Here is a 17,038-nt window from a genome sequence, read left to right on the forward strand (position 1 = left end):
GGCCCTGACCTGAACTCGTCACTACTCGACCGAGGTTAGACTTGGCACTTATTGGGTACCGATTGTGGTGTACTCATACTACTCTCTGCACATATTTTTTGTGTGCAGATCCAGATGCTCCTTATCAGCCGCACTATCAGTGAGTCGGGATGGCTTTGGAGACTTCAAGGTATATCTGTCGCGTCCGCAGACCTCGGAGTCCCCTTCTACTCTTTCTCATGTCCATTATCTTATGTATTTTTCTTTTGTTAGACTCTGATGTATAGAGATATTAGACTTCCTTCTGTAGTTTGTGATTCATGATGTTCCGAGTTTTGGGATTGTTGTGTATTTTTGAATAGTTGGTTATTGTACATGTCAAGCGGCATGGTACCTAGTTATGTTGTTATTGCTACAGTTAGTGGTTAAATTTATGTTATCATTTTATTATTCCGTAAATGTTAGGCTTACCTAGTTGTAGAGATTAGGTGCCGTCACGACATTAAACGGAGGGAAAACTGGATCGTGACAACTAAATTTTAGGAAAATAAAATGTTTGTATTTGTCAATAATGCCACATTTTCATTTATCTAATGTACATCCATTTTAGTTGAAGTATTTAATAGTAATTACTAGTTTGGAGAGTTACGAGTTTCTCCTTTGCAAAAGTGGATATTGGCAATTATGAATTGTGTCACCGATCGTCGAAAATCGTCACGAAGCAGATGAATTTCTTTTGTCTATAACTAAAAAACTTCTAGATGCATAGATAGATCTTTGCTATGTTATATAGTTCCTTTCTATAATGACTCTACTTTGGGTCGAACCCGAATCCACCAAGCTCTCGTGTTGGTACCTCCTCTTAATTTTACACACACACACACACAATCTCTCTCTCTCTCTCTCTCTATATATATATATATATATATATTTCGCGCTCGCAAAAAGTAAATGTCTGGACAGAAGCTATATTTTGAGGTTTCAGTCATTTTAACATATTTGGAGCTATGAAATTCGGATTGAAGGGATTTTTTAGGCGATTTTCACCATATGGATTAGAATAAGTGATTCTAACTCAATTTTGGTTAAATTACATGAATATATTATTTTTTTCATCATTAAAGTTTATGAAATTTTCTATCAAAAAGAAAGTATTTAACTAGAACGTGAAGACGCATGGTGAAGTTGTTTCTTAATATGGTCCTAATAAGTTTGGCGTACTATTGATGTCCCATAAATCCATGTAAACAATTGGGCAAGTAACATATTTGATCGATTGGTCAAAAATAATTGCATTCGCTAACCAAATTTATAAAACATATACATTAATTATATATAATATATATTTATTATACATTAATTATAAAAAAAAATATATATAATTGCCGACTATTATTTTTGGAAGCAGCTATACAATATAATTTTTCTTAAAATTTGAGACCACTCGGATTATTATAGTTATTAAAGCCATCAATTCCATATACAATGCATTTCAGAGTGTATTTTCCCTCTCCACAATGATCACTTGAAATTAGAATTATTTTGACTGAGACTTGTACACATGCTTTGTCTTCTGCATGTCCCCATTTTCAAACTTTGATTGAAATCAAACACATCACGTGGGAAAACTTGGAACCAGTTAATTAATATCTTCATTAGCATTTAGCATTTAGCATTTAGCATTCGACCTTTGATAATTAATTGAAAATAGTAGATTAAAAAAAAAATAGAGTATAAATCTGAAATTGTCTTAATCATATGATTATCATTACGTAAATAAAACAAATTCAGACAACTGGTGGTCATTTTCGCAGATCCTAATTATCCTATAAATTGCTAGACTGATGAATATATACAATTAACTAGCACCCCTAATACAATTAACTAGCACCCCTAATAGTATTATCCAATCGATCTAAAATTCAACATTGTGGGACACAATTTCTTATATTCATTTTAGAAGAACGTAATCTGTTAAATGCCAAAAAATATGTTCCACTTGACAAATGCCAATAATTGAGGTCAGACTGAACCAGGTCGAAGGGGAGCCTTATAGTTCGTTTGGTCAAACTTCTAAAATCAGTTTATTTTGAGAAATATTTTTTCTTATAAGTACTTTTTCGGTGATAAACAGTTTGTGTTTGACTAATTAATTAGAAAAGTACTTCTGAGCAACAGTTAGTGTTTGACCAAGCTTTTACAAAATATTTTAAGTGTATTTTTCTCAAAATTGTTTATAAAAAAAGTACTTTTGGGGAAAAATTACTTTTTTTGCTTCTCAAAAAATGCTTATGCTTTTACTCAAAAGCATTTTTTTTTTCCTTTTAAAAGTTTGCCCAAACACTTCAACTTTAAAAAAAAAAATCTTTTCTGGGAGAAAGCTTGGCCAAACAGGCTATTAGAGCAAATATAAATTTTGTCTCTTTGTGACCTATAAGTCAGAGATTCGAGTTGTGAAATCAACCATTAATACTTGTATTGGGATAAATTGTCTATATCACACCCATTTAAGTGCGGCCTTTTCCCAAACCGGTTGAACGTAAAATACTTTATGCATTGAACAGCGATTTAGAATGAACCGGGTCAAGAAGACCAAACCCAACTAATTAACAGTTTGTACAGCGAGCAAACTCATAAATTTTTTAGGGCCTAAATGGAAAGGTCCACAAAATTAAAGTGACCACTTATCTTCTACAAATGTCATCATGTCAAGTTGACATATAATATCAGATAATTTTCATAATAAACCTAATATAATAATCTATAAATAAAGAAATAACTTACTATAATTAATTGAACGATATTAAAATTTTTTAAAATTCTTTACTATTGGTATATATAACTTAGACCTAGACAAACAAACAAAAATGAAAGAAAGTCAAGAAGTTAAAGTGCAAGTGGCTCATGTCGAAGTTGAAGTTGTAGTCTAGTCTACATTAAGAGCCTCTCCTTCCCTATCTACTCATAGTTATGTGAATTATTATAGTACTGGCGTAACCATTCTTTTTATTTTTATTTTAATAATCATTAAATATCTGAAATTTACTGGTTTGACTAATTTATTTTCGCGTTACTAGTGAGGTTCATAAAAAGGGGAAGCTTTTCCACACAGTTTTTTGTATTTATGAAACTCGAACCTGAAATCTCTAATCAAGAGTGGAAAAATCTTATTTATCGTATTAAGACTCCTCAGCGCAGAGGCGGATCCAGAATTTCAAGTTTATGAATTCGGGATTCTAATCGTTTTAAGTCATTGGGTTTTAAATGAATAATTTATATATATTCTCATGAATTTTTAAAAATAAATAAATTATTCGAATCAAAACTATTAGGTTCGACTAAATCGCGACTGAACGGTGAAATCACTCACTCTCATATGATAGCAAGTGGAGGCTCTTTAAATGTAAGGAGTATTTCCTGACTTACAGCCACAAGAATAAGAGATGACGATTGGCGTGCTAGCAGAGAAGACAACGTGATGAAAATGAAATTATCGTACAGCTCAATTTTGATTCCTCAGTGTTTAATGTTATTTTGGACAATGATTATTCTTAAGAGACTGTACAACCAGATATTAAAAAATTTTAAAAACAAATGAAACTTGGCTTATGGTCTCTTTTCAAACAAGGCCTAAACAAAGAATTAAGAGCTCTTGATATTATCTTTTCGAGCGGTACTAACTAGTAGAGACGGAGCTAGCATTTAAATTTTATGTTTTAAATTCTAGGGGAACAACATCAATATTACAAACAAGTTTTGGAATTACTTTTAATACAAATTTAATGAATATTTTTAATACAAATATAAGATTTGAATTAAAGTTGTTGAGAATAAATATATCCCAGAAATAATATTCACAATATTAGCAAGATATATAATCACGTAACAACGAGATACGATAATCAATAACAACAACAATAACAACAACCCAGTATAATCTTATTAGTGGGGTCTGAGGAGGGTAGTTTGTACGCAGACTTTACATCTACCTTAAGGTAGAGAGGTTGTTTCCGATAGACTCTCGGCTCCCTCCCTCCAAGAACTCCCCACTTTGCTCTTGGGGTGACTCGAACTCACAACTTCTTGGTTGGAAGTAGAGGGTGCTCCACGATAATCAATAAGAATTAGAAAAAAAGTAGCAACTAAATAAGGGAAAAGCATGACTATGAGAGGAGTAACTAATATCACTATAACAAGAAATTTTACACTTTATAGGTATGAATAAAATACTTCAAAGATTACTATACACTCAAAAAAAATAACTCTTTAATTTTTTTACCGCACTGCAATATCACATACTATTTTTTATTCCACTGCCTGTGAAATGCTCACTGGTTTTTTCTCTTGTATTCGGTGTGCTACAAATGCAGAAGAACTTCTCTATTTATAAAGATAGAATGTCAATGACATTAGTGACATAGGCAAATGATATAGCAATGCCAACAATTACAATGTGAAGAGATTATTGGCTGGTTGGTCAAATTTTGCAGATATACATTTAAAATTCTTACAGAATGTAAAAAATATTTTTGTTTGGCCATTTTAACGCTTACCTTCATTTTCTTCTTAAAGTGAAGTAAACTCCAAAATGGAGTAAAGTTACTCTAATCATTACTCCATTTTTATTCCAAAAAAGAATACTCCATTTTATATTCTTCTCTCTCTTCAATATTATATTATTATCTTTTATTTAAATTTTATTTTCTTATTTCTATTAAAATAAATTATCTTTTTTTCTTTTTTACATATTCATCGCATATAATTTAATAGAAAATTATTTTATATCATAAATTTTTAAATAATATAATTTGTAAGCAAATATTATAGATTATATATATTAACAGATAATTCAAATAAAAGTAAAATCATTGAGATACAATATAATTAAATACATATTACATTATGGTAAAATTAATATTAGATATTACATAAATATTCAACTTACACCTCTAGTATGCTCCCATAAATGATCTATTAATGTATTACGAAGTGCAAAATGAGCATCTTTGTCCTTAATATTTTTGTGTCGAGCTAAAAATTGCTCAAATCGGTGATTTTCATCTATTACCATTTCTACCATTGGAGGTGGACATTCTCAATCATCTTGAATTGGTGCATTAAGATCACGTTCATCCTCTATTATCATGTTGTGCAGTACAATACATGTAGTTATTATATCATGTAACACTTCTTTTCTCCAAAAACGTGATGGTCCTGCAACAATTGCGAAACGAACTTGGAAAACTTTGAATGCACGTTCAACATCTTTTCGACATAATTTTATATTTGCACCATTCATTTTTTGAGATACAATTATAACTTATTAAAAAATTAACTTACAATTTTACATAAAAATAATAAATGCACGAAAATTAATTTATAAAAATTATACGCCAAAGTTAAGATGTAAAATTAATATTATAAAGATATTACATAAACATAATTAGGTATATATAAAGAGATAAATTAAATGAGTTAAATAATAAAAATAATAATAAAAGAAAGGTGAATAGTAATGGAAGAGATGAATAGTGTCACTCCATATTTGAAGTAACACTATTCATCCTCCATTTTTGGAGCAAAAATGGGGGAGCATTGGAGCCCCGTTATGGCAAACATTTCCCCCATTATGCAGAAATGGGGGAGGGCTGGAGATGCCTTTAAACCTCACAAAAGCTACTAGATTCAAACAAATCGTTTAGCTTTTCTTCTAGCTCCCACCCTGCTAACTAGTGTGCAGCGCACATTTTGAACTTAAGAGATTTGACACTACCCACTCGTTCTTTCAAATTGTATTTTGTAAAGGTTTTGGTCTAGTATTGTCACGACACAAAATTCACTATAAGCCCTGAAGGTGCCCAACGTTGTTGTCAGGCAAGCCAACGGTGAACTATCACATAGATTGTTCATTTTATTACTTTCGAAATCATAAACTTTTATTAAGTAAGAAAGTTTACACATTTGAAGTTCATGGGTACATACATAATTAGTATTGCATAAACTAAAAGGTGATAATAATATAAAAATCTGTAAGCACCAACTATAATATTCTCATAACCCGGTGCCACAAGTGCATGAGTATTTACTAAGGAATACAATAATAATACAACATATGTCTGTAATATAAATAAGACAGAATAAAGTAAATAGTACAACGGAGACTCTGTAGGCTGCGATACGTAGACTGAAATGCAGCTCACCATAAAATCTCCTCAGCAGCTGCGTCTACGCGCCCAGATGTCCACCAAATGAACCTGTCAGATCCTGCACATTTAGTCCAGAAGTATAGCATGAGTACGTAAATCAACGCATACCCAGTAAGTATCTAGCCTAATTCCGGAGAAGTAGTGACGAAAGGCCGACATCGACACTTACTAGAGGTCCAATAAAGCAGTATGCTAAATCCTAAACAGATATGAAGCACAACACTAATTGTGGGATAAAAGGGTAACTAGCATAATCTTTCAAAAAAAATTTTAATGATATAAATTTCTCAATCTCGTATCCTATTTCAACAACTCGAAAAATATCAAGTGCCAATATCAAATGAATAAGGAATACCATATGAAATGCCAGACATCAGTGGAAGGATAATCTCATGAATATTCGGACTGCTAGCGATATAACACACGACTATGCCGAGGTAGTACGGCCCGATCTAGAATAATATGTACAATGCTGAGGGTCGAGCGACACGAATAATATATGCATCTATTATATTGTTGAGGCGTTCGGCCCGCTCCACAATAAAGGAAGAAACCCATCGAATCACGAGGCACGTGCTTACAACACATATAGAGGTGCATAATAGTGAATATACCCCTTTAAACATACGTTCGTCCTCGAACGTGCTAAGAACCGTTCCGGAGTCGTCCAAAATCACTGTTCAACACCTTGTGCACCTATTCATTCCACCAAAACCCACGTGAGCCCATTAGCCCGAGAAAGACTGAATGTCCTTCCTTATTCTTAGCCAACAAGCCTTAGAACCAGATTCCAACATCGAGAATTCTCCACAAGGCCCGATTCTAACATACGAACACCGCATCAATCTCTACACACTGTACCAGAACATAATCATGCACCTATTCTAAAATCACACCAAGCACCACATAAGTTATTTTCCCATAATAACATCCTCCGACCACAATAACTGCAATTTCACGAATCTGATGCCCAAATACGCCTCATAACACATGTAAGCCTTGTTCCAACTCTCGCAATACTGCCACGACAAAATAGATGTGTAAAAACTCATAACCACCTACCAAAATAATATATCATGGGGTCTCTTCACCTGACAAGAACCATTACCTCATTCTGAACTGAATAATGATATTTCTCTTTAATATAGCCTACTTAAATCCGATCGCACTGATCTCAGGTCCAATAACCTCGTCTCACCCAGTACAAGTTTCTCGGGTAATAAGCCACCTCAAACACCGTCTGAGATCTTATGTAACGCCAACAAGCTACAAGTTGAATATGACTCATAAGGAAGAACGAACTCTGCCAGGAAATTACCCAGCCTACGTAATGAATAAAACAGCCAAACCGATGTTTTGGATCTATCTCAAAGATGAGAAACAAGGTACATAAAATAAGTATAAAGAACTGTACTTAATATATCACTGTTGCAGCATGCAACACGATCTAAATATGATATTGTTGCGGCGTGCAACCCGATCCAAACATTATATCGTTGCGACGTGCAACCCGATCCACACAACATACCTGTGGCAGCATGCCACCCGATCACAAACAATATACCTGTGGTGGCGTACCACCCGGTCCAAACAATGTATTCATGGCAGCGTGCCACCCGATCCATACATAACAATCAATAAGGAATCCCCCATCAAGCCAAAATTGCTTATACTTACGTGTTGTTTTGTACTTCAATACCACACAAGAAGGGGTGATTTGTGTGGTATCTAATTTTTCGCATGCACAAATTATAAAAGGATATGGTTCTTCTATGTGTTCCTTATACTATTGCTGCGGAGTAATAAATGTAGAAAGTAAAGAACAAAAATATTTTACGTGGAAAAAACTTAGCTCAAAAGGTAAAAAATCACGACCTACAACTCAGTAGGATTTTCCCCAACACTTCACTAAATCACTGTGCCAAAACAGCATTTACAAAACTCTTTGTAAACCTAAGGATTACCTCTAATCCCTTTGTGGCAACCAACCTCTAGTTGTTGTGACAACTTCAAGTCAACTCTAACTTGAATTCAGCACTTAGAGTACCTAATATAATTGCTTCTAGATAAAGCTGAAAGGTACAATTCGAAATGCCTACTACAATGAAACTAGAGTAAAATACAGACACTTGGAACTGGTTCTTCTATCTGGTTCATGTAGCTTCAGGTTCGCACACTTGAATCACCCAAGAATTGTTTGCAAAATGCCTTTCTAATTTGCTCTCAACTCACATTTAACTTCAACGTTTGTGCATACATGTAAATTGAGAACATCCTGCAATTTATAGAGTTAGTAGAATAGGAAAAAACTAGAGTTCTAATGTTATACTCTTTCATGGTGGAAGAGTTCTAGTTATCTTCAACTTCTAACTCCTCCCTTATATAGGATAGAGTTCTCTCGAGTAAGGAGTCATTCACCTTATCAATTATGCAACATTTTCGTTTAGGAGATACGAGCTATAACCACTTAAGCTTATCTCTTTCACGTGAATTAATTGTGCTTGAATCCGCCCGTGTCTGTGTACATTGTGTATGGACCCGGTTCATGCTTGAGTTCCTTTGTCAATCATCAAAACAGACTTCACTTGGGCCAACATTACGAAATGCCCAAATATCGACCACAAGCACGCCAAGTGCATAATACAATCCATGGGGAGACGAATAACGTCATACGCTACAAAACCCAAGCACAACTAAGGTGCAATAAATGACTTGCATTTCGAGAGCCATCTTGCTCATATAACACCACAAGCTATACGGGATCACAACATATGTGCAATAATCAAGTTGTCTCATAACCCACGTGGCACAATAAAGTATTACATGGAATAGCTGACATCGGGGATAACATCCAACGTAAGCAATGCTATGCCGAATGAACACATCCGACTTGACGTAGAACACACATTCACATTATACCCACCAACGAACCTCAAGCCGATCTTGATACCATATTGGGCCAACAACCTCTCAAGGATCCACAATGGCCTTATTTATGACACACACAAGCGACGTCCAATCCGGACCAAACTCCCACAGTCCACAATGAAATGAATAGAGCGTCTTTCAAGCATAAATTCTCCGGGGGATACACTCTCACGTCCTTCCGCACCAGATAGCAAAGTCTGCATCTCCATACCACCAACCGTACTAATTCTGTAAAACAAATCAAGAATCCTCAAATCACTACACAATGCCCCTTACACAGGACAACGTTCTCAAGTGACACTAAAGAAAATGACAGCTTGCTCTAAATATCTAAATTCGCCCCTGCTCATCCAAGCTCGTGACATTCTTATCAACACCAAGACGCAACCTCGATCCTCAACTTCCAATTCCCATACCGATCACTGCACCTATCATGCCACTCACTGCACCTATCATATCGTTACGCGAGAGTACAAGAATGCATCGTAACCCCTGAATTACTAGTAGAATAAACAATTCATTGACTAGAAACCTTTCACTTAACTCATTTCAGAAGACGAATCGCAACATACAACCAACTTCTCATAACCGTGAAAGACACAGAACTCAAGTCGTGGTATAAGTCGCCATAACTATTCCGGGATCCATTTATGCATAGCATGGCCATCATAATCAAATACCTCCAATCAACCAAATTATGGTGGTTGTCAAGCCCGCACGTTCCACCACAAACAACGTGTATAACTTAATGCACTGAAGTAACTGATCATTGTCATAATTATGTTGATTCAAAACATTACTAACCAACCCAACTTTTTTCAATTTACTCTTGACCTGCCTTAGAAATAATAATAGCTCCATTCAAAAAAACATAACAAACTCAATCAGCACTCATCCCTAGTGACCCGAATTACGAGACTACGTCATCTCAATACCCATAAACCATCTAATACCCTCATCAAGCGCACAATAACATCACCAACTGGTACAACCATTTTGCAAGACCCCCCTCGAATATGAAGTTATTTCTCCTATTCCTCCAATACTACCCCACAGACCCGATGATAACATAGAAAATTCCCTAAGTACTCTTCACACTCTGCTGCAAAATCCCGGTCTTCAGCCACGCAACGAACCCAAAATCCTTAGACACCGCGCTTACATCCTTGAACCCATTAGAACTACTATTGAGAGTCACCCACTCTGACCTGGTCCTAAATTTAATTAAAATCCAACGCTCTGTTAGCACATGAACACTCCGAAATAAGCAACCAGATGAATTCTTTTCCTTGTACATCACATCCTCAAGAAGCATAAACTCTAAGTGTTCCCAAAACTAAACGAATCGATAAGGAGAAATATAGCACACATTTATCAAGTTCTTTGCTCGAATTACCCATGATATTTTCTTTCTTTAGTCATAAATAATCCACCAATGCACCGATAACCAGAAACCACACAAGCAGACAACCACGCGATCCAATCGTGGACGGTGGGCTCCCCCGCTTAACTTTAAGCTATAATCACATAAATCTAGAACCCACAAAGACTTCTCTTTCTCAATTACCATGATCTCACACCGTTAACCTGCCAAAATCTCACAATCTCGTGTTATACTTTTCATGAAATATTCTGAATTATCAACCACAATCGCACATTCAACCTCCTAACAGTCACACCATATTCTTCAAGCGATCCAAGCTCGCATCCCAGTACATGCCTCCTGTTGTTTAGAAAGTATAACTCTTTGTAGAACGTCATCAAGAATTACGCAACAGCTAACCTGCACGCAAGAGATAGCCTACCCGTGGAATTCCATTTCGACATCTTTCAATGACACTGCCCTAGTTACAACTACCACAAAATCAGCAAACCCTCCTGATCCTATGCTCGTCCACCAACTGTAATAGTCTGTTCATTCCCCATTAGCATCCACTGAAAGTCCAGCCATACGTTCCAAACTCGAAGTCATGTTGCACCCAAAAACGGTAATCAAGCATTTCACACCCCTCTTCCTTTCAATCAAACTCCTCTTTGTCATATTCAATCTTCCTCAGCACAGTAGCCACCGTCCCAAATGAAATTTATAAACTTAGTCATTGACCACCATGAACCTTAAATCACTCTAAACTTCCTCCAAGTATGTGGCTATCCTACCACGGAATCCATACGCTACTCTGCCACTCCCACTTCGATAAACCCTTCTCCTTAAGGAAACTTCTCAACCTTTGTTGTTCATACTTGGCATGCTAGCAATTCAACCACCGCGAGACACCTCCCACCATGTCCTTCCTCACCCTTCGTTCCCCAAATACTGCCTCAAATCAAAATCCATCTATGTAGCAACTAAACTAACAAATTACTACCAACTCGAAGCCTCTTAGAGGATCATATTTCTCGATCCATCAATATTAGAAACACCGATTCGATTCTGAATCTGCTACACACCATCTCTGACAACCGTTTCTCCAGCACCATTTCATAATACCCTACCCCGAAAGAAAATCAAAGAAGACCATAACACCGACGAGCCTTAATGCATTCAAACAAGGACGAGGACACCACATCACAAATGATAGTTTCCACCAAGTTCAAAAATATTCGATCTCACTACTCCGTCAACCGAGGCTTGAACATCCATAGTCCAATTGCCTCTCATCCACTAGAATTAAATGTAGAACCTTTAAAACATGAATCGAGTAGTCCTCATTTTGAATCATTCATTGTTGTAACACATAAATAAGCACCTTACCATTTACACCAACATTGCATGCTAACCACTCATGAACATCATAATGCACCATGCGTAGCCGCAAAACCGTAGGCAACACTAACATTGCGCTGAAATGACAACATCCCTCCATGAGGCGATGACAATAGCCCAATCAAAGGAGCCTGGAAAAATATCATGCACCACATCTGCAGTACCATTACAACTCCTCGATGCCCAATTGGTAACAAAATCTCCACGTCACATAAGATTGAGTAGGAAGGAAATAAAGGCATAAGCTTCAATGGAATCAAATTGCATGATGAAGAATCAAGAAGGGAAGTGCTCCTAACAGCCCTCTAGCCTCTCGAAGATAAGTACAAGTATCTCCGGCAAGACTCTAATATACTTGCTCATGACTCGTGAGACCCAAGTGAATCAAGCTATCACGACCCATAACTCATTATTGGCCGCGATGGCGCCCAACATCGTTGTTAGGCAAGCCAACAGTGAACTATCACGTAGATTGTTCATTTTATTACTTTCGAAATCATAAACTTTTATTAAATAAGGAAATTTACACCTTTGAAGTTCACAGGTACATACATAATTAGTATTGCATAAAATAAAAGGTGATAATAATATGCAAATCTGTAAGCATCAACTAGAATATCCCCAAAACCTAGTATCATAAATGCATGAGTATTTACTAAGGAGTACAACAATAATATAACATATGTTCGAAATATTAATAAGACAGGATAAAGACAATAGTACGACGGAGAATTTGTGGGTTACGATACGTAGACTGGAATGCAACTCACCATAAAGAATCCTCAGTAGCTGCACCGACGCGCCCAGATGTCCACCAAATAAACATGTCTAATCCTGCACATTTAGTGCAGAAGTGTAGCGTGAATACGTAAATCAACGCGTACCCAGTAAGTATCTAGCCTAAACCCAGATAAGTAGTGACGGGGGGGGGGGGGGGTCGACATCGACACTTACTAGAGGTCCAATAAAGCAGTATGATAAATCCTACATAGATATGAAGCACGACGATAATTGTGGGATAAAACGATAACCAACATAATCTTTCAAAATTTCTTTTAACGATATAAATTTCTCAATCTCGTATTCTATCTCAACGGCTCGGAAAATATCAAGTGCCAATATCAAATGAATAAGGAATACCATGTGAAATGCCAAACAATAGTGGGAGGATAATCTCGTAAATATTCGGACTGCTAGCGATGTAATGCACGACTATGTTGAGGCCGTACGACCCGATCTAGAATAATGTGTACATTGTAGAGGGTCGAGCGACACGAATAATAGATGCATCTATTATACTGCCAAGGCGTTTGGCCCGCTTTACAAGAAAGGAAGAAACTTATCGAATCACGAGGCACATGCTTACAACACATATACAGGTACATAATAGTGAATATACCCTTTTACGTTTATCAAATATCTTGGCAACAACTCAAGGTGGTAAAGCTTGACCTAATATATGTGTGTGTGTGTGTGTATGTGTGTGTGTGTGTGTGTGTGTGTTTTAAATCAATTTTAATTGTAATTTTAATTAATTAAGCTAACAAAATGAGTCCAAACAATTCAAATATTACATGATAAAATCCTAAGTCTACTCAGACATAAACACGCTTTAGCTTCGTACGGACTCTCATCACCTCGTGCGTACGTAGCACCCACAAGTAGCAGCACATAACAATTACATCACCTATGGGTAGTTTCCCCCTCACTGGGTTAGACAGGAGACCTACCTCGCCCCGAAGTTCCATAACCGGCTACCATGCCTCTCTAACTCTTCAATCAAAGCCCTTTAACCCGAAACTAGTCAAACAATGTGCAAACCAATAATAGTAAACTCTAATACTCATAATTATTAATCAATTTATAACAAATTCTCAACTTCGTTCAAAAAGTCAACAAAATCGATTTTCGGCCCCACGTGCCCGGATCGCGTGAAATTTTGAAGATAAACTTTACCCATGACGACACAAACTCAAATATATGATTTATTTCAAATTCCATGTCCAATTTCGTGGTCAAAATCCAAAATACGATTTCTAGGTTTTCTACCAAAATTCCACAATTTTTACTAATTTTCATGCTTAAATCCGTATATAAATCATGTATTTAACTCACAATGTATAGAAATCTCTTACCTCAAGATTGATGATGAAAATGGTGCCTCCAAATCGCCCCAAAATCGCCCAAGCAAGAGAGGAAATGAGAGAAATGGGCAAAAATCCCGCTTTAAAAATAATTATGCCCATTGGATCAGGTAAATGGCATGGTATAACAATCTATGAAGAGAATTGATATAAAAGAAAGTTCTAATTTTAGATATTGGCATCCTATATCCCAACATTAAGATTTTTTTATATTTAATTTTATAGCCAAAATTATTTTTATGCAACATCAAAAGAAACATACAGCACGCTCCTCTCTCTCCCTCTTTAATGTTCTTGTTCTCTTTCTTCCCCAAATTTTACTCCATATTTTTCAATCCCCCAAATCTCTCCCTCCTTCTCCGATAATTACTCTGTTAGGTTTTCTCTTAATTTTTATTGGGTAATTCTCTATATCTAGAATCTTTTGTAGAATTTTCCATAGCATATCAACATTCTTTTCAACTTGAAAGATATGTAAAAGTTCAACCTCTAAGAAATAAAAATCTAAATCTACCGTGGTCAAATCTTCGTCTCTTCAATAAAAATCTACAGTAGACACTTTGCAATAAAAATAAGATTTAGGCCTAAATCTGATAACATTTTATAAGTGAATTAATATTGGTAAATGTTTTCTCTAGATTTCCAAATCAGGAAGTTTTCTCCTTACAAAATGGCAATCACTATCATCAGGAAATTAAACTAATTAAAGTATGATATTATTTTACTTTGGATTTGTTTTCGACGTCTTCATATGTTTCTCAATTTGAGCTAAAGTTAATCAAATCAATTTTAATGTACTAAACCAAAGAAAATAAAAAAATTAAAGTCAATTGCTGTGGACTACCACTGCATGTATTACTTCTTTAAGACAATAAATCTGTTTGGTATGGTAGGAATCTTTTGTTTTCTAGTAAAGTCATCTAGTGTTTGTTACGAGAAAATCTTTTTTAAAGACGACATTCTCTAATTTCCATGAAAAAGGGAGTAGTAAATTCAGCCACTTATTAGAGAAAGTCGTTTTCTTGTACAGCTATTTCAACTCATAATAATTTTATTTTTCAAACAAATGCTTAGACATTATATATATATATAATATATATACTTACGCTATACTATGCACTAAGTATAAGTGTATTAGGTAATACTGTATCGAATATAGCTTATATATATATATATATATATATATATATATATATATATATATATATATATATATATATATATATATAATTAACATACTTATAATTTTCATAAACTTTATAATGCATGAGACTATAGGGACCGACCAACAAGAATGTTAATGGAGTAGTATGTATTCATTCATCTTTAATCAGACGTTTCGGGTTTAGGCCTTGACTACGAAATCGTCTTTATTAGAAGCACTTTACTCCACAAAACAAAATTTCATATTCCGAATTTAGTCGGAATGGAATACCGAACACCGAGCGAGACACCATAAATATATGTGGGGACCACATCCACTAGCTCTTGCTCCCCCCACCCCCACCCCACCCTTTCTCTCTCAGCCGTAATTCACCGTCTGAATTGGACATGGCCATACGGCCCTCCATATATAGTCCATACACAAAAACATTTTACACGTGCTTTTTTATTGGAAATAATTTTTAAAAAGAAATACCCAGCGTGTATATTAAAAAATAAAAAGAAAATCACCCCACGTGTTTAAGTTCACCTTACCTTCCCACGTGTTTTTTTCAGCTTTCTTCCCATAATATATTTATCCTTCACCACCTTTTGTCTCTACATTAACTTTAGTACCACACTACTATACTCCTACTTCATCTCATATTTCTTGAACTATTTTTCTCTCTTCCAATGAATTTTGAAGATGATCAAACTTCTAATTCTTCATGTTCTTCCTCTGATCATGATATTCTTGATAAAGAAAAGAATTTTAATCTGTCTTCATATTCTATGAATGTTATAATTAAACCGTCGTTACATAACAAGAGGAGGGCAGGAAGGAAGAAATTCAAGGAAACGCGACACCCCTTTTATAGAGGAGTAAGGAGAAGGAACGGGGACAAATGGGTGTGTGAAATACGCGAGCCGAATAAAAAGTCAAGAATCTGGTTAGGTACCTTCTCCACTCCTGAAATAGCAGCTAGGGCACATGATGTTGCTGCCCTAGCTCTCCGAGGGACAAAAGCTTCCCTTAACTTCCCCGAATCGTCTTGGTCTCTCCCTAAAGCCCAATCTTCTTCCCCTCACGACATTCAAATCGCGGCTCTTCAAGTTTCCAATAAAGTTGTGTCATCTCCCTTGAAACCCTCTATGTCATATTTGAAGTTAGAAGAGTCTTCTTGTTTTCAAAGCCCAAAAGATGATCAAGAGAATTCTTTAAAGGGTTATAATGATTCTTGTGAATTAATGGAGTTTGTGGATGAGGAGGCTATGTTTAACATGCCAATATTGATTGATAGTATGGCGGAAGGAATGCTTATGACTCCACCCAGCTATGAAAAGAGGTTTTAATTGGGGTGATGTTGAGGAAAACGTCGAGTTCACTTTATGGAAAGATTGATTCACCGGACGAATAATTAAAATGTACTCTCTCTATCTGCTTAAGCTTTTAGATGAGAAGGTCACACGCTTCAACAGATATAATTTGATAAAAACCAAATGTATCAACAGCTTGGATATTTGTATTTAATTTAGGACTTCAAATTTTGAAAGAAGTTAACATATATCTGCGGTAATGTAAAACCTACTTAATACTAAAAGGATATTTAGCTTTTCTTGCATTTCTTCATATGTAGTGTTTTGGAGGAACCTAAGGTTGACTTAGATATATCATACCATAGGGCTCTAGGAGACATAGAAGGATCATGCCCAAAATTGTGCATTAATAAAACCCCTTTTGTGGTATACATTATTTTTCTTCTTTGATTTTGTTTCAAATCCGAAGGTCTTGATTTTATGTTTCTTCCCCGTTCACCCGTTGTACTAAATTTTCGTGTTTAATAGACAAAGTAGGAGTCCATGCCAAACCTTGG

At 35.5% G+C, this 17,038-nt stretch overlaps 1 protein-coding gene across 1 annotated transcript; it reads left to right on the forward strand.

Annotated features, from left to right (window-relative positions):
* The first annotated feature begins 15,772 nt into the window (after positions 1 to 15,772).
* Positions 15,773 to 16,969, forward strand: LOC142179098 (dehydration-responsive element-binding protein 1B-like). Its single transcript, XM_075248919.1, has one exon. The coding sequence runs from the start codon at positions 15,858 to 15,860 to the stop codon at positions 16,515 to 16,517; it is 660 nt and encodes a 219-aa protein (XP_075105020.1). The 5' UTR covers positions 15,773 to 15,857; the 3' UTR covers positions 16,518 to 16,969.
* The last annotated feature ends 69 nt before the right edge of the window (positions 16,970 to 17,038 follow it).

Source organism: Nicotiana tabacum, unplaced genomic scaffold, assembly GCF_000715075.1.
Source record: "Nicotiana tabacum cultivar K326 unplaced genomic scaffold, ASM71507v2 Un00350, whole genome shotgun sequence".
NCBI classification, from domain to species: domain Eukaryota; kingdom Viridiplantae; phylum Streptophyta; class Magnoliopsida; order Solanales; family Solanaceae; genus Nicotiana; species Nicotiana tabacum.

Excerpts from the sequence above, each read along its gene's own strand:
- LOC142179098 (XM_075248919.1), top strand. The coding sequence starts at position 15,858 with ATGAATTTTGAAGATGATCAAACTTCTAATTCTTCATGTTCTTCCTCT.